The sequence below is a fragment of the Cnephaeus nilssonii genome, assembly GCF_951640355.1.
Source record: "Cnephaeus nilssonii genome assembly, chromosome: 19".
Taxonomy (NCBI): Eukaryota; Metazoa; Chordata; class Mammalia; order Chiroptera; family Vespertilionidae; genus Cnephaeus; species Cnephaeus nilssonii.
The window spans coordinates 40,675,298-40,697,260 of NC_137090.1; the positions used below are offsets into that span (position 1 = coordinate 40,675,298).

General features: G+C 49.9%; 1 protein-coding gene and 1 pseudogene across 4 annotated transcripts; both read left to right on the forward strand.

Annotated features, from left to right (window-relative positions):
• The first annotated feature begins 4,392 nt into the window (after positions 1-4,392).
• LOC307115486 (large ribosomal subunit protein eL19-like) lies at positions 4,393-5,360 on the forward strand (annotated as a pseudogene). The gene is made up of 2 exons: positions 4,393-4,987; positions 5,192-5,360. The product of its transcript is annotated as a large ribosomal subunit protein eL19-like (transcript).
• A 427-nt stretch (positions 5,361-5,787) lies between these two features.
• PFAS (phosphoribosylformylglycinamidine synthase) lies at positions 5,788-21,309 on the forward strand. Of its 3 annotated transcripts, XM_079796942.1 has the most exons (28): positions 5,788-5,839; positions 7,888-8,068; positions 8,152-8,287; positions 8,753-8,858; positions 9,243-9,432; positions 9,535-9,640; positions 9,991-10,131; positions 10,250-10,374; positions 10,554-10,682; positions 11,201-11,332; positions 11,462-11,590; positions 14,314-14,387; positions 14,498-14,654; positions 14,938-14,999; positions 15,113-15,274; positions 15,494-15,619; positions 15,745-15,876; positions 16,109-16,339; positions 16,493-16,673; positions 16,761-16,844; positions 17,091-17,246; positions 17,451-17,570; positions 17,861-18,006; positions 18,113-18,320; positions 18,663-18,754; positions 18,832-18,946; positions 19,507-19,830; positions 19,925-21,309. In XM_079796942.1, the coding sequence occupies exons 2-28, from the start codon at positions 7,927-7,929 to the stop codon at positions 20,233-20,235; spliced, it is 4,017 nt and encodes a 1,338-aa protein (XP_079653068.1). In that variant the 5' UTR covers positions 5,788-5,839; positions 7,888-7,926; the 3' UTR covers positions 20,236-21,309. The 3 variants fall into 3 exon arrangements, with proteins under 3 accessions (XP_079653068.1, XP_079653070.1, XP_079653069.1); XM_079796944.1 differs by lacking the exon at positions 19,925-21,309 and having other exon boundaries at positions 19,539-19,682; XM_079796943.1 differs by lacking the exon at positions 5,788-5,839 and having other exon boundaries at positions 7,929-8,068; positions 8,152-8,276.
• Positions 21,310-21,963: the final 654 nt, after the last annotated feature.

Genomic DNA, 21,963 nt, shown 5'->3' on the forward strand with positions numbered 1-21,963 from the left:
TCGGCGGGCGCGTTCTACGCTCCACCTTTGGCTCCTCCCCACTCAGCGACCTGAGAGTGCCACTCCCACCTCTGCCCCGCCCTCGGGCGCCGGAAGTCCCACCGTTTCATCCCGTCTGGCTTCCCCGGGTGGGATAGGGGAGCTCAGGGCCCGAAACACAGCGGCCTGGTCGGTAACTCTTAGCATCTTTAGGTTTCCCTGGTCTTACCAAGCAGAGATGAGTGTTTCCTCCGTAATGCAGCCAGAGTACAGCAAAGCCTCGCTATAACGGACTAATTCGGGGGGTGGGGGAGCAATGTCCCTTAAAGCCCAGAGTCCGTTATATAATAAAGTAGGTTTTCTGAATGCGTATGTTAACTAAATTAGCTAATTACCTGTTTTTACTTACGTTGACACATTTGTGTAATTAAAATTAAGTCTGAAAAAAATTAAGTCTGTATGAAAAGTTTAACTTCACAGAAATATTTTTATATGTATTACTGTAATTTTAAATGTATACTGAATAGATCTAGTAAATACATGTATTCACTATTCACTGAGAGTAAACAAATGCACATGGTTGGGGCGTGTCTTAACTCACTCGGAACAAGGACTGACAGGCCACAGCGGTTAAAACGGCTTCAGAGCCCAGCTGGCGTGGATCAATGGTTGAGCGTGGATCCCTGAACCAAAAGTTCATTGGTTCAATTCCCAGTCAGGGCACATGCCTGGGTTGCGGGCTTCATCCCTAGTGCAGGAGACAGCTGATCAATGCTCCTCTCTCATCAATGTTTCTATCTATCCCTCTCCCTTCCTCTCTAAAATCAATAAAATAAATAAAAACTGCTGCAGAAAGTCATCTCAGGTGACAGCAGAACCAATCACTGTGCATGATGTGCTATGTTCACATGCTAATCATTCCTGAACATTGTTTAGGAGCAGCGAGTTTTGGATTTAAATATGTAGACTATAGTTGTAGACTTTTGTAGTATTTATATCGGTGAAATTACCAGTGTTTTTTCCAACACATGGCCTATTTGCTAAAATTTGTTTAAAATAGCCCAGCTGGGGTGGCTCAGTGGTTGAGGGTGGACCTATGCACCAGGAGTTCTGGTTGGAATTCGGGTCAGGGCACATCCATGGATTTCGGGTTCCATCCCCAGTAGGGAGGATGCAGGAGGCAGCTGATAGATGATTCTCTCTCATCATTGATGTTTCTCTCTCTCTCCCCCTCTTCTTTCCTCTTTGAAATCAATTTTTTAAAAAGAGGTAAAGTGAGAGAGGGGCATTTAAGGCCATTGTGCAATTAGAGTTGCTTCAAAACATTTTTGGAACAAGATAGGATAAACACTGATTAAGAGATAGTAAGTATAAACACTGTAGACAATACGAATCCTCTAGTCATGTAACAGGAAAATAAAGACTGTAATTATACAAATTATGGTATCCCCTAATTCAACTTCACTTTTGATGCAAGACCTCTGTCAAAAGTACTCAAAAAGTCAGGAGGCTTTGTCTGGAAATAAATGACAAAGATTTATTCAAGGACTTCAGTGTTTGCAAACTCTAAACACAATTAGGCAAAAACTTAGAAGTGTTCCAAAGAAGAAAAAAAGTTAAGAGTTTTTACAGTAAAAAGAACATTCTTGAGAATTATCAGTTTTGCATTTTAAACCCTAGGATTGTCAGGATGGTTATCAGTCAGATGTCAGGTGGTCTGGAAGATGGGTGCTAGGAGGTCTGGTCATGTCCAGTGGTCTAGAGAATGGATATTAGCTAGTCTGGATATGTGAGTCCTTCAGTGGGGTAGTCAGAGGGTTACCTGGAGGTCTGGTGTGTGTCCAGATATATCCAGGCATTGACACAGGACTGGAAAGTTCAAAAGGTTCACAAGCTAGTTAGAACAAGAATAGAGTCTTAACTCATGCCTCGAACTTCGTAATGTTAATAATTTTAGCAGCTTGGTTAAAGTGACTCTATTTCATATATTTCCCATCTTCACTCTTTTTCATTTCTACTGCTTACTGCATAAACTAGTTATACACTCTGATGCCAAGTTCTTTTTAAAGTGAATCTTTGTTTGCAATTATGTTCCATCATTATGTCAGGTTTGTGTTCCTTGCCTTTCCTCCAGAACAACAACCCCCCCCCCCCCAGAAGCTGAAAGCTCCTCTCACTCCATTCCAGCCTCACTGACCCTCTTATTAGAACACTAGTGGCCTGGTGCATGAAATTCGTTTACATTAAAAGGGGATTAATTAGAGGAAAAAATTTTTAATATATTTTATTGATTTTTACAGAGAGGAAGGGAGAGGGATAGAGAGTTAGAAACATTGATGAGAGAGAAACATCGATCAGCTGCCTCCTGCACACCCCCTACTGGGGATGTGCCCGCAACCAAGGTACATAACCTTGACTGGAATCGAACCTGGGACCTTTCAGTCTGCAGGCGGATGCTCTATCCATGGAGCCAAACCGGTTTCGGCTAGAGGAAATATTTTAATATGGCTGTTTGCCCTTTCTCTATAATACAAGTGTCAGATGTGAAAGAGAATTAGTAAAATGTATATGAAAATCTCCCTCCTGTCAGAGTCTGGGGCTCGCTGCAGGACCCAGAGTCAAGTCCCGCCCACCTGCGTGTGCCTCAGAATCCCGAGAGACCCAGAGCCGGCCGGCCCCACCCCCATCAAGCCCTGCTGGGGTTGGGGGGCGTAGCCTCAGGTCCCCCGGCCCCTGCGCAAGGGCAAGAGGGTGCGAGGGCGTGACGACCATTTACATATTAGCCCTTTATTATATAGAAGGATTAGTCAAAGCCTACTTAAACTCCCAAACTGAATTATTCCTTTTGCTTTTAGTATTTCTCAGCTGGAAGACTCCCCCTTCTTGTTAAATCCATGAAGATGTGTCCTATATCCTGGGATTTACTTTTGGTAGTTTATAGAAGATGGAGTTCAGTTTAGGCTATAATAATCAGAGAGAGTGGTACTAGACACCTCCATTGGTGTGATTTAACTGTCAGGTTAGGAGCTTAATCTGGTGGCAGCATGCAGCACCAAATGAGAGGGGCACAAGAGAACAGGAGGCCGCTTAATAAATAAGGCTTGATTTAATAAGTGTCTTAAAGGAAAGTGGTGGTGGGAAGGTGTTAGGGAAGCATGGAGAAGACTAGTTAATCTGTCACAGAGGGAGGGAAGTGGGAGGATTGGGAATTGTCTCAGACCTGGTGATTTTTAAAACAGGCTACGCTTGTCCAAAGGACAGCTGGAGATACGGGACCAATGTCAGAGGAACGATCAGGGCCAAATGGATGAATCTGGAAGTCACTATATGGAAGTGAAAGCTGAAATGGTTATGGTGCACTGGGAGTGCTAAAATGTGGAGGAGTCAGAACCAGACAGAGGGCTGAACAAACTAGGGTCCTCCGAAGGAGCTGGAAGGCAGGGAAGAGATGGAGTCAGGAAGTACCTGGAGTGAAAGAAACCCAGGAGTGAGCAGATGCCAAGGATGAACATGTGGCCTCTGTCAGAAGGGAGCCAGAGAGTACTTATTTCAACAGCCTGGACTCTCACACACCAAACAGGTAATTACATCTGCAGCAGGGCTGGAATTAGGGGGAGGCACCTACAATTTATTAAATTTTGCACCCAAGGTGCCTCACTTGCCTTACTCTAGGCTTGGCCCTGTACTGAAGAGAGGACTGAAATGGGGGGGAGAGATGAGGATAAAGACTTTCACTTTTTACTCTGAACATTTCTGTGTTGCTTGACTCATTAAAAAGACCATTGGGCTGGGTGTTGTGCTTGACGTGGTGCACCACTCCATCTTCCCTGCCCTCAGGCTTCCAGCTAGCTTTGGCTGGTAGGGAACAAGCGTTTGTACAGAACCTTGGTTGCGGGCACATCCCCAGTGGGGGGTGTGCAGGAGGCAGCTGATCGATGTTTCTCTCTCATTGATGTTTCTAACTCTCTATCACTCTCCTTTCCTCTCTGTAAAAAATCAATAAATATATTTTTTTAAAAAAAGTTTGTACAGAGAAACAAGGTCAGACGGGGAGAGAACCCAGTGTGTATTCCTTTTATCCCTCAACAGTGTGCTTGTGGCAATGGCTTCATTTGTCCTGTTGGATGCCCTTCTTTCATGGCTCCACATCTCTCTCAGCCGATAACACCATTCTCCCTCTGTGCCTTTAAGCCTACAGGTGGTCACCACTTTCTGCTCAGGGTGCCCCACTGTACATTTCTGATTCCCTTAATCCTGACCTTATCTCTGTAAGTAGACGATTAAATTCTTATTGATTAAACTCTTTCCAGTGTGCCATCCTGCCTGTACAACCATACATTTATGTATTACAAGGGTTTAAAAATGTACATAGGTAGAAAGTGCTGTGTTTGAGGTACAAAACTAAGGAGCAAGACATTGTAATGAGCCTTAGCTTCTGTATCAGTAAAATAGGGTTGTGTGTGTGTGTGTGTGTGTGTGTGTGTGTGTGTGTGTGTGAAGATCATGTAAATTGCTCAGTAAGTTTTTTCTATTGTTATTATAGAGAGCAAGAATATGGCAATTAAAAATACATGCCTTCTTTCCTTTCCCCCTGGAGCCACGCCATGGGTATGCTCAGGCTTCAGAAGTGGCTCTCCTCCAGTGTCCTCCGCTGTGGCAAATCTGGCTGGATACCAATGAAACCAATGAAATTGCCAGTGCCAACTCCTTCAGCACATTTGGCCAAAGATGGGCTGAGCATCCGGAAACCTGTGACTGTCCATTCCCGGGCTCGATGCCGGAAAAACACCTTGGCCCGCAGGAAGGGCAGGCATATGGGCATAGGTACGTGAAAGGGTACAGCCAATGCTCGAATGCCTGAGAAACTAACCTGGATGAGGGGGATGAGAATTCCTCGCGGGTTACTCAGAAGATAACCGTGAATCTAAGATTGACCGCCACATGTACCACAGCCTGTACCTGAAAGTGAAGAGTAACATGTTAAGAAACGAGCAGATTGCCGAAACCGGTTTGGCTCAGGGGATAGAGCGTCGGCCTGCGGACTCAAGGGTTCCAGGTTCGATTCCGGTCGGGGGCATGTACCTTGGTTGCGGGCACATCCCCAGTAGGGAGTGTGCAGGAGGCAGCTGATCGATGTTTCTAACTCTCTATCCCTCTCTCTTCCTCTCTGTAAAAAATCAATAAAATATATTAAAAAAAAAAAAAATGGGACATATCCACAAGCTGAAGGCAGATAAGACCCGCAAGAAGCTTCTGGCGGACCAGGCTGAGGCCCGCAGGTCTAAGACCAAGGAAGCTCACAAGCGCCGTGAAGAGCGGCTCCAGGCAAGATGGAGGAAATCACCAATATTCTGTCCAAGGAGGAAGAGACCAAGACATAAAGCTCCACCTCTTACCTCTATACTAGTATACTGGCCTTATATTAGTATACGTGGCTCAATCATTCAATAAAGTAGCGTTCATCTAAAAATGCATAAATAAATAAAAATTTATGCCTCCCACTCTGTTAGGAATCAAGAGACAGAAAACCAAGGGAAGTAAGGGTAGGGAAACAGTCCTGGCATGGATGATGCTTCTCATTCCGTTTCCTGCAAAGCATCTGTCTCCGTCACAGTTTGCACAGGAATAAGAGAGGCGAGGTGTGGGGCTGACTGGATGTTCACCACGGCAACTCAAGACAGATTTGTGGGGTAAAGTACCTGGGAGAGAGGCCTTTCCCTAGGAGCGCAGGGCGGAGGCTTCGCCGGGGGCGGAGTCGGGGGGCGGGGCACCCTGAGGTCCCGCCTCCGCCCGCGCACGCCGATGACGTCTCAGCGCGCCAGCACTCGAGGAGCTCTGCTGCGGGGAGAACCGCTTCCACGTGCGTACGGCTCGCGCGCCCCGTAGGGATACCCCTGCTTGCTGCACCCCATCACGACCCTCCCCAGGCCTGATTATCCCCACCAAGCCGAGCTGCGTCTGTCTGGGGCCCGCCAGCTGGCTCCGACACAGGCGTCTATTGGACGCCGGGCTGAAGGAACTCCACGTGAACTCATGCCCTCTCCCTACAACAGGAACACACATCTGCCGACCCCCTACTTTGTGTCAGGCACTATGCTAGCTGTTGGGGGGTACATCCCTGATGTAGGCAGCTCTGTCCTTGGCTTCTGTTTCACTAGGACGACAGTCAAGTGGTACAATAAAATTCCTGTGGGGGAATTATGGTATGGAGGACAATGGTGAGGGGCCCAACATCAGAAAGGGTGATCAGCACGGGGTGGAAGGGGGAATCAGTACTGATTTGGCAGACGCACCCTTTACCGAAATGAGGCCTGAAAGAGGGGGACGGAGGGAGATATTGGTGAGTGATGGAAATCGAGTTCAGTCCGTCGACAAGTTTTATTTAAAAAATTTTTAAATTTGTCCTCACTTGATTTTTAGAGAGAGCGGAAGGGAGGCAGGGAGGGGGAAAGAGAAATATCAATCGGTTGCCTTCCCACGCGACCCCAGGACGGAATCATACTTGCAAATCAGCTACTTGTTCTTGACTGGAAATGGAACCCGAGTCCCTTCGCGCAGCCCCACGCTGAACCATTTGACCACACGGGCCAAGGCTACAAGTTTTCGATTTTTTTCTTTTTCTTTTTTTTTAATCCTCACCGAATCCCGTTGATTTTTTTAAATAGGGAGTGGAAGGGAGGAGGAGAGAGAAATATGTGAGAGACACATTGGTTCCCTCCGTATGGGCCCTGATCAGGGCCAGGTATTGAACTGAGGTTTGTGCCCTTGATTGGGAAGCGTACCTGAGAACCTGGGTTCATGGGCTAATGCTCTAACCACTGAGAAACCAGCCAGGATGATTGATTGATTATTTATTTATTTATTTATTTATTTTCTTTTTAAGCCCCAAGTATTGTTCTAAGCCTTGGTAATCCAGTGTGTTTACCAATGAAGAAAAAACAGCTACAGTCCGTGCCCACATGGAGATTTTGTTCTAATGGGGAAGGTAGAGCTAAAAAAAAATGTCAGCCATAGTGTTACAGAAAACCGGAATAAATCAAGCAATGCTCGGAGCGTTTGGAGTCACACTTTATTCACCGGTGGGCTCAGAAAAAAAATGAATTCAAATTCTAAGCAAAGCTACAGCAGAACTTTCCTTTTTATTAAAGAAACAGCCCTATGTGTGCTTAGTGGTTATCTTGCTGGTGACCTTGAAAACAACACAGTTCTATCCAATTAAAAAATACATCTGGCATGGCATGAGAGTATGGGCGTATCTAGTCTCTGGCCTACAAGGTCAGACAGCTAAGTTTATCTTCCTTATTCAAGCAGGCTAGAAAGCAAAGTTTTGGGTTTTTTTTTAGAATAAGAGACTGTCTAAAAAAATAGAGAATTTCAAACAGTTTTACAAAATAGGGGTTAACCTTCTCATAAGTGCTATATAGGAAATTAAAATAGGGCCATCTGATAGTGACAACTTCAGCACGGTTTGTCAAAGACATCCATTCCAAGAAAGTGAATTTCTCCTGAAGTCTACATAGTAAGGAGCTGGCCATGCAAATACATATCAGGGTGAGAAAAATGCCTGCCAGAACTGAACTTGGAGAGTTAGAGGAATAGAAGAGAAGCCAGTGTTGATACATTGTGGGTGAGAAGGAGAGTTCCTAAGAACTTACCTGGGACCCAGCAAAGGGCAGGTGCACAGGGACCAAGTGTCAAGGATGTATCTACACCCAGGTGTCAGATCACTAAAGCCCGCATTTTGCAGAATTAGAACCCCCAAGGTTACATTTTCAGGTTACCTTGTTTCTCTGAATGCCCCTATTACTTTCCCCATCAATCCTTAATGCCTCCAAAGCCTCAGCTGTCCTTAAAACTGGAAAATAGGTTCAGCAGTTAGGCTACAGTTAATGTTATATATTTTTTTAGGAACCTAACTCATCTCTCCAGCAAGGGACATCTGCAGAGATGTCCTCAGTCCTTCACTTCTATGTCCGTCCCTCTGGCCATGAAGATGCAGCGGCCGGCCACACTCGAAGGAAGCTGCAAGGGAAACTGCCAGAGCTGCAGAGTGTAAAGACCGAGCTGTGCTACAATGTGAACTGGACAGGTTGGACCAAGTATTGGATTCTTGAGGGAGGTACCCCAGTGCCCAGGCAGTGGCTCAAGGATCCTTACCCTGTCTCTCTGCAGCTGAGTCCCTCCCAAGTGCTGAGGAGATGAAGAAGCTGATATGGCTGTTTGGCTGCCCCCTGTTACTAGATGATGTCTCTCAGGAGTCCTGGCTCCGTCCTGGCTCTAGTGACCTGCTGCTGGAGGTTGGGCCCAGGCAGGTGTCTCCCCTGGGGCAACTCCTTCCATGTTCAGGCACATGATTTCTTTTAAACATACTGCCCACCCCTTCCACTTCCATTCCTTTGCTTCCTCCTCTTGTGATCCTCAGGAGATTTGTTTTTCCTTTGCTCCATCCTACTCCCTGCCTAGAAAACCATGCTTAGTAGTAGTATGCCTTCTCATATGGGAAGATGTCTTCGAAGACTGAGCTAGCTCTCAGGCATGTTCTGGAAATAAAACAGATTGAGTTCCGAGAAATCGAAATCAAAGCATTTTGATCCAAAAAAGACAATTATGGTTTGCTTTGAGTGACCTTTGAAAACAATTTTATTAGTGCCCTGGTCTGAAGCTGGAGGCCATGGGTGGGGGTAGTAGAGATGGGAGATTTGCTGGACAGCAGTGGGTAGGGCCTATCTTCTCAGCTGGGGCTCTCAGGTCCTAACCGTGGCCCACTCCTCAGGCTGAACTTCTCCACTCCGACATCCACCAACATCGTGTCAGTGTGCCGGGCCACTGGGCTGGAGGCTGGGGACCGCGTGGAGATTACCCGGCGCTACCTGCTCTCGGTGAGGTGGTAGGCCATCAGGATGGGGGATCAGGAGGAGGAGATGGGTCAGGGATAAGAGATTGGGTTCTAAACCCTAGGGAAATAGTGGCAGAGACAGGGGGAGAAGCTCCTGGCTTTAGGCCTCTCCTGTTTGCAGGTTATTCACTGCTTGAGGGCACCTGGTTGAAGAGTAAATGGGACAGAAATTCCAGCCTCTGCTCCCCTCACTAACCTGTGCATCCTTACATCATGCTGGGAAGGGGAGTACTTTTCTATTCTGAACAGAGGTGCCATATAGGCTAGCAGTGGGCTGACCCTGCCTGGCTTGGAAGATGGAAAGTAGACCATTTTGTCAATTCTTCTGCTCTCTACCCTTTGAACTCTGTGTGTCTCCACCCCCTAGTTTGCCCACCCCCCTTCAGCTGAGATGGAGGCCATTGCTCTGGCAACTCTGTATGACCGGATGACGGAGCAGCACTTCCCCAGTCCCATCCAGAGCTTCTCCGTCGGGTGTATCCCACCACCCCTCGATGACCGAATCAACATACTGGCTGAGGGCCGGCCTGCCTTGGAGAAAGCCAACCAGGAGCTGGGTAAGCAGGGAAGAAGGCCCAGGTTAGGCTAGTAGGGGTGCTGAGACCTGGGAAATGGCAGCTTGAGACCAACAGTCAACTCTGATTGGGCTTGTCTCCTAGGTCTGGCCCTAGACTCCTGGGACCTGGATTTCTACACCAAGCGCTTCCAGGAGCTGCAGCGGAACCCTAGCACTGTGGAGGCCTTTGACTTGGCTCAGTCCAATAGGTAGGGAGGAATGGGGATGTCCTGATGTCTGAGCCTGTGGAGGTTGAAGGGAAGACCACAGAGACTGGCTTTCATGGCTTCCTCTTGCTTTATGGGGCCTCCCTGAGTCTGTTTGAAGTCTGGCTCCCCACCCACCCAGTAGTCTACATTCAAATCTTGGTTTTTCTCTTCGCTTTGGATCTGGACAGTCCACATGACAATGTTTGAAGATTATGGGAATATATTTTGATTTTATCTAAGTCTGAGTTGGCTGTAACTCTGCTGTTAATGCTGGTGAGAAGCATGGCAAGGCCTGAGAAATGACCTCAGGTTTCCACCCTGCCTTCCCCTCCCCATGTCATCCCCTACAGCGAGCACAGCCGACACTGGTTCTTCAAGGGCCGACTCCACGTGGATGGGCAGGAGCTGGCACAGTCGCTCTTTGAGTCCATCATGGGCACCCAGGCATTCTCGAATCCCAACAACGTCCTCAAGTTCTGTGATAACAGCAGGTGGGTAGTGCCCAAGGCTGGGGTAACCTTGGGCCTAGGGGAGGGGAGGCCCTAGACCCTGGTGGGGTGAGGACAGATCCCAAGAAGGAAGCAAAGTCCAGAGCGGATGTGTCCACAGTGCAATCCAGGGGAAGGAAGTCCGATTCCTGCGGCCTGAGGACCCCATACATCCAAGCTGCTTCCGGCAGCAGCAGGGGCTGAGACATGTTGTCTTCACAGCAGAGACCCACAACTTCCCCACAGGTGAGCTGGGTCCTGGGAGGGGTAGAGCAGAGAATGCTGGGGAGTGCTCAGCTCCCAGGTCCCTGGGCTGGGCCTGGGAAAAACAAGAGGACAGGATGGTTGTTTTTATTTTCAATGGGGTGGTCAGAGCTTTGGGTTTGTCTCTTCAGTACTTAGACCTCTGCCCTCTCTCCCCACAGGAGTAGCCCCCTTCAGTGGCGCAACCACAGGCACAGGGGGCCGGATCCGAGATGTCCAGTGCACGGGACGTGGGGCCCATGTGGTGGCTGGCACTGCTGGCTATTGCTTTGGAAATCTGCACATCCCAGGTCCCATCTCTTTCCTTTCTAACATCTCTGCTTCCAGATTCCTTGTCCTGGCAGGTGCCGAGCGCTTATATCTCTTAAGTCAAAGGTCATCTTGGGTCATTTGGACATGGAGGGCTCTAGAGTAATTAGCTTTTCATCGACTATGGTTGTGAGGACTGTGTGCCAGGAGAGACTCAGGTCACCATTCTGGCTTTGTAGAAACACAGTTTGTAAACTAGTATCCACTCATCAAGAAAGTATGGTACTGGGTCAGACTTATGACCATCACCTGCTCCCAAATCCAGTTACGGTACTTAGAAAGGCTTAACTCTGGTCCCAAGAGTCAGGGAAGGCTGGTGTGGGCGGGGAGAAATAAGACCAATGCTTTATGGAAAACTCTGCACCTTCCTAAAATAGGGCTTCCTAAAATGGAACAGTCTACGGGTACAGGTAGTCCTTGGTGGCTTAGATTCTTCCCAGAGGACTGGCTCCTCCGTTTTTCATTTTTACAGTCCACCCAACTTACTCTTTCCTCCCAGGTTACAGTCTGCCCTGGGAGGATCCGAGCTTCCAGTATCCTGGGAACTTTGCCCGACCCCTCGAGGTTGCCATTGAGGCCAGTAATGGGGCTTCTGACTATGGCAACAAGTTTGGGGAACCAGTGCTGGCCGGTGAGGCTTGCGGGGCGTGGGGGATAATAGATACCTAGTACTGGAGGTGGGACGGGGTGTGTGACTGAGTGAGTGCTGAGGAGCCTGGGTGGTGATCCTGTCTCTCTCCCTGTGATGTCCACACTCCAGGCTTTGCCCGCTCCTTTGGCCTCCAGCTCCCAGACAGCCAGCGGCGTGAGTGGATCAAGCCCATCATGTTTAGTGGGGGCATTGGTTCCATGGAAGCTGAGCACGTGAGCAAGGAGCCCCCAGAGCCAGGTAAGGGCCCACCAACGTTTTCCAGATCCAGCTAGCTTTCTCTCCAGCCTGTGGCAGATGCAGAGGGGAATTTAAAGGACACTTCAGTGGTTAGTTTTTAATTTCCCAGCCCATGCCTCTTCTTCACAGTATAGATGGTCAAGTCAGATCAGGGCTTTAGGCAATGGGCCATTTCAGTCTGTGTTGCCTCTGTCTGCTGCCCAGTTTACTTCTTCATGGCAGGGGCCCCACGCTGCTAGGTCAAGGCAGCCAGTGTTTATTCAGTACCTGTTACATGCCACGGACTTTTATCTGCTAGCTCAGTTTAGTCGAGCAAACATGCTAGGTCTGTGCTAGTGCTGTAATAGAATCAAGATAAAGACCAGGTCCCATTTATTGATTAGGTGACCCAGTCACGTGGTTCAGAATTGCAAAGGCACAAGAGGATATGCAGTGAAAACGCTCCTTCCCTGACCTCCAGCCACCCAGTTTCCCTCCCTGGAGATAACCAGTATTAATTAGTAACTTTTGTACCTTACCAGAGGTGCTTCCTGCATATGTAAACAGAACCATATGTGTATTTGCCTCCTTTAAAAAGAATAAATAGCGTATGTGCATACACTTCTTTTTCTTTTACTACCTATTTTATTGAGATGTACCAAAAAGCTTACCCTCTTAAAATGTACTCATTTTTAGTATATTCACAAAGTTGTACATTGACCACCACTAATTCCAGAGCATTTTCATCACTCCAGAAAGAAACCCTGTACCCGTGACAGGAGTGAATTGCTGGGTCACACGATAACTATATTCAACTTTTTTAAAAAATATCCAGAGTGCCCAGCCGCTGTGTCTCAGAGGTTGAACCAGGAGGTCATGGTTCAATTCCTGATCAGTTTGTGGGCTTGATCCCCAGTGTGGGGCATGCAAGAAGCAATTGATCAATGATTCTCTCTCATCATTGATGTTTCTATCTCTCCCTCTCCCTTCTTCTCTGAAATAAATTTTAAAAATAAAAAATGGCCAAAGCAGTGCAGCATTTTACATCCCCCTTAGGAGGGTCCCAATTTCTTCAAATCCTCACCAACACTTGTTATTAGCTTTCTATTTGATTATAGTCATCATAGTGTGCATAAAGTGGTATCTTATTGTGGTTTTGATTTACATTTCATGTTTGTTGACCATTTGTATATCTCCTTTGGAGAAATGTCTATTTAGTTAGGTCCTTTGCCCATTTTTAAATTAGGTTATTTGTCTTTTTTTTATAGAGTTGTAAGAGTTCATTATATATTCTGGATACTAGACCCTTATCAGATAGATACATGGTTTGCAAATACTTTCTCCCATTTTGTGGGTTGTCTTTTTACTTTCTATATGGTATCCTCTGAAGCACAAATGTTTTTAATTTTGGTAAAATATAATTTAATTTTTCTTTTGCTACTTGTTTTAGTGTCATGACCAAGAAACCATTGCCTAAGCCAAGGTCATGAAGATTTACTTGTATGTTTTCTTGTAATATTTTTATAGCTTTTATCTCTTACATTGAGGTCTCTGACATTTTAAATTAATTTTTATATTAATTTATAAAACTTCATTCTCTCATATGTGGCTATCCAGTTGTCCCAACACTACCTTTTGAAAAGACTTTTCTTATCCCATTGAATTGTCTTGGGACTCTTGTCAAAAATCACTTGGTCAGCTTTAGCTGGTTTGGCTCAGTGGATAGAGCGTCAGCCTGCAAACCGACAGGTCCCAGATTTGATTCTGGTCAAGAGCAGATGCCCAGGTTGTGGGCTCAATCCCCAGTGGTGGCGTGCAGGAGGCAGCCGATCAATGATTCTCTCTCATCATTGATATTTCTATCTCTCTCCCGCTCTTCCTTCCTCACTGAAATCAATAAAAATATATTTTTAAAAAATCAGTTGGCCATAAATGTATGGGTTTGTTTGTGGACTCAACAGTTCTAGTGCATTGACCTATATATTCTATAGATCTCTATCCTTACGTTAGTACCACAATCTTGATTATTGTAGCTTTGTAGTGAATTTTAAAAGCAGAAGTGTTGTTTGGCTGAGACATTTTAGCATCAGCTGATCACTTTCTGTGAAAAAGGTGACTGATTGTGTTGATTCTACAGATCTTTTGGGGGAGTATTGCTATCAAAGCAATATTAATTCTTTCAGTCTATGAACACAAGATCTCTTTCAATTCATTTAAATCTATCTTATAATTTTCAGAGTAAGTTTTACATTTCTATTGTTAAATTTATTTCTAAGTAATTTATTCTTTTTGATGCTGTTGTTAATGGGTGTGCATACTGCTGTACTTGGCTTTTTTTCACATAGCAGTATATTTTGGAGATCATTTCATACTGATGCAGTCATATTGTTTCATTATATTCATATGTAATTCTTTTCTTTAGTGGCTTAGTGTTTCATTGTGTGGATATACCAAAATTTTATTTAATCAGTTCTCTATTGTTACCCTTTAAATTATTTCCTAAATTTGGTAATACAAATAATGCTGCAGTGTTTAATTTTGGACATAGGTGATTCTGTACCTGTGCAAATAAATCTGGAGGCTAAATTCCTCTAAGTGTATTTATCCAATCAAAGGATATGTGTGTTTGTAATTTTGATTGCTCTATCCTAATAATCAGCTTTCCTTTGTCCTCACACTTCTTCATACTCATACTTCTTTTAATCGCTTCCTCAGTGTTCTGAGTCTTCCCTCCCTCCTTGCAGGCATGGATGTCGTAAAGGTTGGGGGTCCTGTGTACAGGATTGGAATGGGGGGCGGAGCTGCTTCGTCCGTCCAGGTAAGTAGGAATAGCTGCAGATGCAGACTCCATGATATCTCCAGGCCCCGTGTGCAGACGGTGGGAGCTCCTAAGCCCCCTGAGCTGAGCTGTGCCATATGTTTCTGCAGGTGCAGGGAGACAACGCCAGTGACCTGGACTTCGGGGCTGTGCAGCGGGGAGACCCGGAGATGGAACAGAAGATGAACCGTGTGATCCGGGCTTGTGTGGAGGCCCCCAAGGGAAACCCCATCTGCAGCCTCCATGACCAGGGTGCTGGTGGCAATGGTGAGAGAAGGGGTTGGCCTACCTGGTCTCCTGCCAGGTTTGGTTTAGGAAGAGGCATCAAGAATCTGCAATGAACCACCCAGCTCTGGTCCCCACCCCCTACACTGTGTGGACAGGCTGAGGGTTGGGGCACGAAAGCCTGCTGCCATGGGACAGTGGGTGGTGCAGGTGTAGCAGTGACTCACACAGGGACACACACAACTTGGAGGCCAGGGACTGCCCTTTGTGTGCCTGGTGCGGACCAGACCCAGATCACCACCTCTTCCTGCAACCCTCTCACCAGGCAACGTCCTAAAGGAGCTGAGCGACCCGGCTGGAGCCATTATTTACACCAGCTCCTTCCAGGCGAGTCTCATCCCGGAAGTCTGGCCGTCAAAGTCTCTCCAGCCCAGCCTGCCCACATGAAACTTGGGAGTACCCACTGACCCTTCTCTTTCCTCCTCCTCCATGGTGTGCAGCTCGGGGACCCAACCCTGAACGCCCTGGAAATCTGGGGGGCTGAGTACCAGGAGTCTAATGCGCTTCTGCTGAGGCACTCAGATGGGGAATTCCTGTGTCGTGTCAGTGCCCGAGAACGCTGCCCAGCTTGCTTTGTGGGCATCATCACTGGAGACAGGAGAGTGAGTTGGCCCCCGTAGCAGACACTGTGGGTGGGCTTGAGCTGCTTAGGTACAGCTGGTGGCAAACGTTATGGGGAGCAGGATGTGGGAGGCAGAAAGGGCTAGGAACTCACGAGGGGAAACCAAACAGGGTGGAAGAGCTTTCTGCCCTGCTTTCGGAAGTACTCCCTGCGGTGGTCATCGCCTCATTCCCTCTGGCACTGTGCCTGTGGTCTGCAGATAGTGCTGGTGGATGATCGGCCGTGTCCTGTGGGAAGAAATGGCCAGGGAGATGCCCCCTTGATGCCTAGCACAACCCCTGTGGACCTGGAGCTGGACTGGGTGCTGGGCAAGATGCCTCGGAAGGTACGCGGGGTTGGGGAGGAGGCTGAGTTTCCCCTCTCCTGGCCCTTTCGCCCTACCTGTGCTTAGTCACCTGTGTGCCAGCCTCCCCCCAGGTGCTTACACCCCGATTGCCATCTGTGTTGCAGGAGTTCTTCCTCCAGAGGACTCTCCCTTTGCTGCAGCCTCTGGTCCTGCCTCCGGGGCTGAGCGTGCACCAGGCCCTGGAGCGGGTCCTGAGGTTGCCTGCTGTGGCCAGCAAGCGCTACCTCACCAACAAGGTCCTCCCTGCACTCCTGCCCTGGCACTCAGCCCTCTGCACTCTTCCCCCAGCTCACCTACCCCTAGCCTCCCATCCTTGGGGGCTGCTGTGGGGTTCACCAGACCCAAGGGAGAAGGGGCAGGGCAGCCACCCTCATGGCCTCTGGTCTGCATGGTCAAGGCCAGTCAGGCCTCCCACCACCTCTGTGTCCTTGTCCCTTGTGCTCTTGCCAACCCCACCTGGTTCCACAGGTGGACCGCTCCGTGGGTGGCCTGGTGGCCCAGCAGCAGTGTGTCGGGCCCCTGCAGACTCCTCTAGCAGACGTGGCAGTTGTGGCACTGAGTCACCAGGAGCTCGTAGGGGCTGCCACAGCCCTGGGAGAGCAGCCGGTCAAGAGCCTGCTGGACCCCAAGGCTGCTGCCCGGCTGGCTGTGGCCGAGGCCCTCACCAACCTGGTGTTTGCTCTAGTCACTGACCTCCGGGTGAGTCCCCCACGGCTTCTGCCTGGAGCCCTGGCCTTTGGGACACATCCACATCCACCATTCAGTTACCCTGCTGCCCTTCATGCTGTGGCCTCCCAGCCCAGACTCCCCATCTCCCTTCCCCTCTAATGCCAAGTCTCTGCCACTTCCCAGGATGTGAAGTGCAGTGCGAACTGGATGTGGGCAGCCAAGCTTCCAGGGGAGGGGGCGGCTCTGGCCGATGCCTGTGAGGCTATGGTGGCAGTGATGGCGGCCCTGGGGGTGGCAGTGGACGGCGGCAAGGACTCCCTCAGCATGGCAGCCCGGGTTGGCTCTGAGACTGTGTTGGCTCCTGGTGAGGTCTGGGGGCCACTGGGAGAGGGATGGGAACTTCCTTGTGGGTCCGGGCAGGCATCTTACTCTCTTACTCCTTGTTCTATAGGGTCACTGGTCATCTCAGCCTATGCTGTCTGTCCAGACATTACAGCCACTGTGACCCCAGACCTCAAGTGTCCTGGAGGGAGAGGTATATGGGTTCTTCCCCTCCTCACTGCATTGTGTATTCAGAGCCCCGTTCTTTGTTTGGGTCTCTATGGTGAATGCTAACCAACCCTTGCCACGTCCTGCCCCATCTCCGCACAGGGGCTGCGGTGCTGTCTGGGACTGGGTCTGAGTGTCCCAGCACCTGTTGGAACTTGGGTGCTCATGAGCACCGCAGGGAGGGGTTCCCCTGAGCCATCCATCTCCCCTCACCCCTTCCCTGTCTCTCCAGGCTGTCTGCTGTATGTGCCCCTGAGTCCTGGGCAGCACCGGCTGGGGGGCACAGCCCTGGCCCAGTGCTTCTCCCAGCTTGGTGAGCACCCTCCCAACCTGGACCTTCCTGAGAACTTGGTGCATGCCTTCAGCGTCACCCAGGGGCTGCTGAGAGGTGAGTGAGGCTCTGGTGCAGGTGGTGGGTATGGCCAGCAGTGGCCGCATTCCCCAGCTGAGCATGTGAAGGTGGGCAAGAGGGAGCAGTCGCTCTCCTCTCTGGCTCTCTGTGTGTGCTCACCTTCTCACACATACTCTCTGCCCATGAGCAGGGGCGTGGTTTGGCCTCTGAGGTTGCTGAGCTTTTTTCCTCTTCCTCCAGACCGCCTCCTCTGCTCAGGCCATGATGTCAGTGATGGGGGTCTCATCACATGCCTGCTAGAGATGGCCTTTGCTGGGAATTGTGGGATAGAGGTGGACGTGCCTGCCTCTGAGGTCGATGGTGAGGAGCACAGTGTCCAGACTCAGGCGTGAGCTGCCTGCCCCACCCTGCAGACCCCGTGTCCTTTTAAAGAATATAGGGTCCCCAACTCCTTTTCCCCTGAGTCCCGTGCTGTCTTCTCTGACCACTGAGCCAGGTGGCACCCACTGTTCTGACTGTATCCCAATCTCATGGACCTCACCCCACCCACCCCAGTCCCTGCCTCCACTCCCACAATCCTCAGTCGTACCCCTGACTACCTGAGTCATGTCAGTACTTGAGTCCCCCTGACGCCACCGTTGCTCTCCCAGTGCTGCCTGTGCTGTTCGCTGAGGAGCCAGGCCTGGTACTGGAGGTGCAGGAGACAGACCTGGCCCAGGTGCTAAAGCGCTACCAGGGTGCTGGCCTCCACTGCCTGGAGCTGGGCCACACGGGTCACCTCGGGCCCCATGCCATGGTGAGGAAGAGCGGGGTGTGGAGGGGGTGTGGCTCACCTCCAGCCTCAGGGGGGCCCGGGTTGGGCGTCTTTGCCCTTGGCCTCTGATAGATTCGCCCCTCTCTAGGTCCGGGTGTCAGTGAACGGGGCTGTGGCTCTGGAGGAGCCTGTTGGGCAGCTGCGAGCCCTCTGGGAGGAGACGAGTTTCCAGCTGGACCGGCTGCAGGCAGAGCCGAGCTGTGTGGCAGAGGAGGAGCAAGGGCTGAGGGAGCGGACGGGGCCCCGCTACTGCCTGCCCCCCAGCTTTCCCAAAACGTCCGTGCCCTACGAGCCTGGTGAGGAAGTGTGTGCAGAGCCTTGGCTTCCTGGGCACCTTGGGCCTGGAGGCCCAGGCCTGCTCTGCAAAAGGTGTCTGGGGGCCTTGGCCAGGTGGCTCAGTTAGAGCATCGTCCCGACCCACCAAGGTTTCGGGTTTGATACCTGGTCAGAGCACATACCAGTGAATGTATAAATAAGTGGGGGAAAAATCTCTCTTTCTCTCTCTCTCTCTCTCTCTCTCTCTCTCTCTCACTCTACCTTCCTCTCTCTAAAATCAATAAGTAAAAATTTAGGGATAAAAAGGTGTCTGGGGGTTGGGTGGGAAGTGGCCCTCTAGAAGAGACACTTCTCCCCCCCAGGTGGTCCCACCCCCCGAGTCGCCATCTTGCGAGAGGAGGGCAGTAACGGAGACCGGGAGATGGCCGATGCCTTCCACTTGGCTGGGTTCGAGGTGAGCAGTGAGCCTGGCAGAGCTGGGGAGGGGCCTCCGACTGTGTCCTCTGACACTTCCCCTCCCCATCCTGCCAGGTGTGGGATGTGACCATGCAAGACCTCTGCCGGAGGGCAATCAAGCTGGACACGTTCCGCGGTCTGGCCTTCGTGGGCGGCTTCAGCTACGCAGATGTCCTGGGCTCTGCCAAAGGTCAGCGCGCAGGCTGCCCACTTCCTTCCCTCACGCTCCTGAGGAGGTGCCTCGGCTCCCCTCTTCCTAGGCTGGGCCTGGGCCTCTCCTCCACAAAGGCCAGGGAGAGGGCACTCATTCTGGGCCAGATGCCTCACTTAAATGAGGTGGCCAGGTGGGGCGGTGCCACCTCGGCTGGAGGGCACGTGCCCTGTCTAACCTCCAGGACACTGTGCTGTGGGAGAGCTGGCTCAGCATGGTTCAAGCCTTCTGTGTTTTAAGAGAAGCCAGACATCCAGATTTTCATATGAAATCTTATTTTTAAATGTTAAGCAACTAAATAAAAAGTTTTGAAAATGCTCTGCTGGTCTAGCAAAAAGCTTCTCATGGGCCATGTCTGGCCCAGCAATTGGCAATATGAGTTAAGCAGATAAACCCATTTCTTCCCCTACACTTGCCCTGAGCTCTGCAGAGGGGGCGGGCCTGAGGGCAGGTAACAGTGCATGTTAGCAGGGAAAAGCAGCCCTCTCCCTTCATTCCAAGTCTTACCCCCCTCCGCCCCCCGTCCTGTTCCCTCCTAGGGTGGGCAGCTGCCGTGACCTTTAATCCACAGGCCGGGGCTGAGCTGAGGCGCTTCCGGAAGCGGCCAGACACCTTCAGCCTGGGCGTGTGTAACGGCTGTCAGCTGCTGGCTCTGCTGGGCTGGGTGGGAGGCAACCCCACCGAGGAGGAAGAGGAGATGGGCCACGACTCCCGGGCAGCCCAGCCCGGCCTCCTGCTTCGCCACAACCTGTCTGGGCGTTTTGAGTCTCGCTGGGCCAGTGTGCGTGTGGGGCCCGGGCCAGCCCTGATGCTCCGAGGGATGGAGGGTGCCGTGCTGCCTGTGTGGAGCGCCCATGGTGAAGGTGAGGCGACTGGAAGGAGGGGGGAGTGTCTGAGGGCCCGGGTGGGGAGAGGGCATGAAGCAGCTTTGCTCTTGCTCCCCTTCTTCCCTCCCAGGTTACATGGCATTTTCTTCTCCGGAACTCCAAGCCCAGATCGAGGCCAAGGGCTTGGCTCCACTGCACTGGGCAGACGATGACGGGAACCCCACGGAACAGTACCCCCTCAATCCCAACGGGTCCCCGGGGGGCGTGGCTGGTGTCTGCTCTCTTGATGGCCGCCACCTGGCCCTCATGCCTCACCCTGAGCGGGCTGTGAGGCCCTGGCAGTGGGCATGGCAGCCCCCTCCGTTCGACACTCTCACCACCTCCCCCTGGCTCCAGCTCTTCATCAATGCCTGGAACTGGACCCGGGAAGGAGGCTGCTGAGCTGCCAGGAGACTCCTCTGGCCTCATGGTTTGTCCCTGGGGTGCTGCTGCTCTCTACCTCGTCACTTTCAGAAGCACCCCACATTATTTTCAAATGTGTCTTGGACAGATAAGGACCAAAATGTAAAAAAAAACACCCTCTGCTAATTTTATTAGTCTGCTCACTTTTGCCTTATGTTGTTGGGTCTGTTTTTATTTTTTCTGCTGTAATATATTTTATCCTTCATGAGCCCAGGAAGCAACATGTGGTTCAGAGAAAAGAATCTGCAGTAGAAAATTAGAATTCGCGGGGCAGGGGGGCGGGGAGATTCCATTGACGTACTTCCCTTCACCACGTGGTGCTTCATGGCACTCACCTGGGCTCGGAGGGATGTTTTCCGGCCCCTTCCTCATCGCTGAGGTTTAGAGGGTGGAGCCATACAAAAGCATGCAAGTCCGGATGTCTGCATTCTTATCTGAAAAACAGCAGCAGCTTTCTGGATTCCTCGTTAAAAATGCACCTTTGTGTACATGTAAGCAGTTGTTGGCAGAGTTTCTCTGACAGGGTCTCTGGCCTCTGAACTCAGTATTCCTAATTTTGCTTCTAATTTAACAGCTTCCTTCCTGGCAGAAGTGGTCAGCACTTCCATCCCTACAACTGAGCCTTCACCATTCTATTAATATCGGGTGATTAGTTACAGTGCCAAGCACTGTCATTGCCCCAGGGAATTTATGTCTAATGGATTTCAAAACAGTAGCTGAATGTGGCATTTACCATGAGCCAAGCATGTGCCAGGCAGTTTATATGTATCTAAATTATTTCTCTCAGAATTTAGCAAGGTACTAGCCCTATTTCTTAAAAAAAAGAAGAAGAAAGAATTGAGGTTAAATTGCCTAGAGGTCACACAGCTGTAAGCAGCAGAGCCAGGCCCATGCTCGCTCGTGCTGCATCCTCGGCCCACTGTCCTGCAGTCACATTTCTTGGCAGCAGCATTATCAAGAGTTCCTGCTGACAGCTACCCTTTGCTTCCTTTGCTCACAGGACTGTGTGTAGAAGTCACTTCCTGTGACTTCTGTTATACAACTCAAGTTCATTTGCCCCTAAATAGTTCAACATCTTTTTATATATATATATATATATATATAATTATTATTATTGATTTCGGAAAGGAAGGGAGAGAGAGATAGAAACATCAATGATGAGAGAGATCATTGACCAGCTGCCTCCTACACGACCCCTACTAGGGATCCAGCCCACAACCCCAGGCATGGGCCCTGACTGGGAATCGAACCATGACCTCCTGCTTCATAGCTCAATGCTCAACCACTGAGCCACATGGGCTGGAACAAGCAATTTCAATAAAGTATCTTAGGGGAAGCTCAAGGCCCCTGGGACCCCATAGCAGGAAATGCAGCCCAAACTTTTAGGTTCAAGGAAGGATTCCTGGAATTAGCTGAGACCTGAGGAATGAGTAGCAGCTTATTACAAGAAAGGGAAGGGAGGGTACTCTAAGGAAGAATATTTGCAAAGCCTCAGAAGTGAGCAATAGTGAGTTAAGAAATTGAACAAATGTGGGTATGTCTGGAACACTAAAGATAAATGAGACAGGCACTAACAGAGCATGTTAAGGAATCTGGACTTTATCCTAAGAGCAATGGGAAACCATTTGAAGGGGTTTACATAGAGGACTAAATGCCCAGTGCATGACATTTGTGCACTCGGCAGGGGGTGGGAGGCCCCTCAGCCTG

Excerpts from the sequence above, each read along its gene's own strand:
- PFAS (XM_079796942.1), top strand. The coding sequence starts at position 7,927 with ATGTCCTCAGTCCTTCACTTCTATGTCCGTCCCTCTGGCCATGAAGAT. Across the intron at positions 14,655-14,937 it reads CCAGGGTGCTGGTGGCAATG|GCAACGTCCTAAAGGAGCTG; the intron begins GTGAGAGAAGGG and ends CCCTCTCACCAG. Across the intron at positions 17,571-17,860 it reads GCCTGCCTCTGAGGTCGATG|TGCTGCCTGTGCTGTTCGCT; the intron begins GTGAGGAGCACA and ends TTGCTCTCCCAG.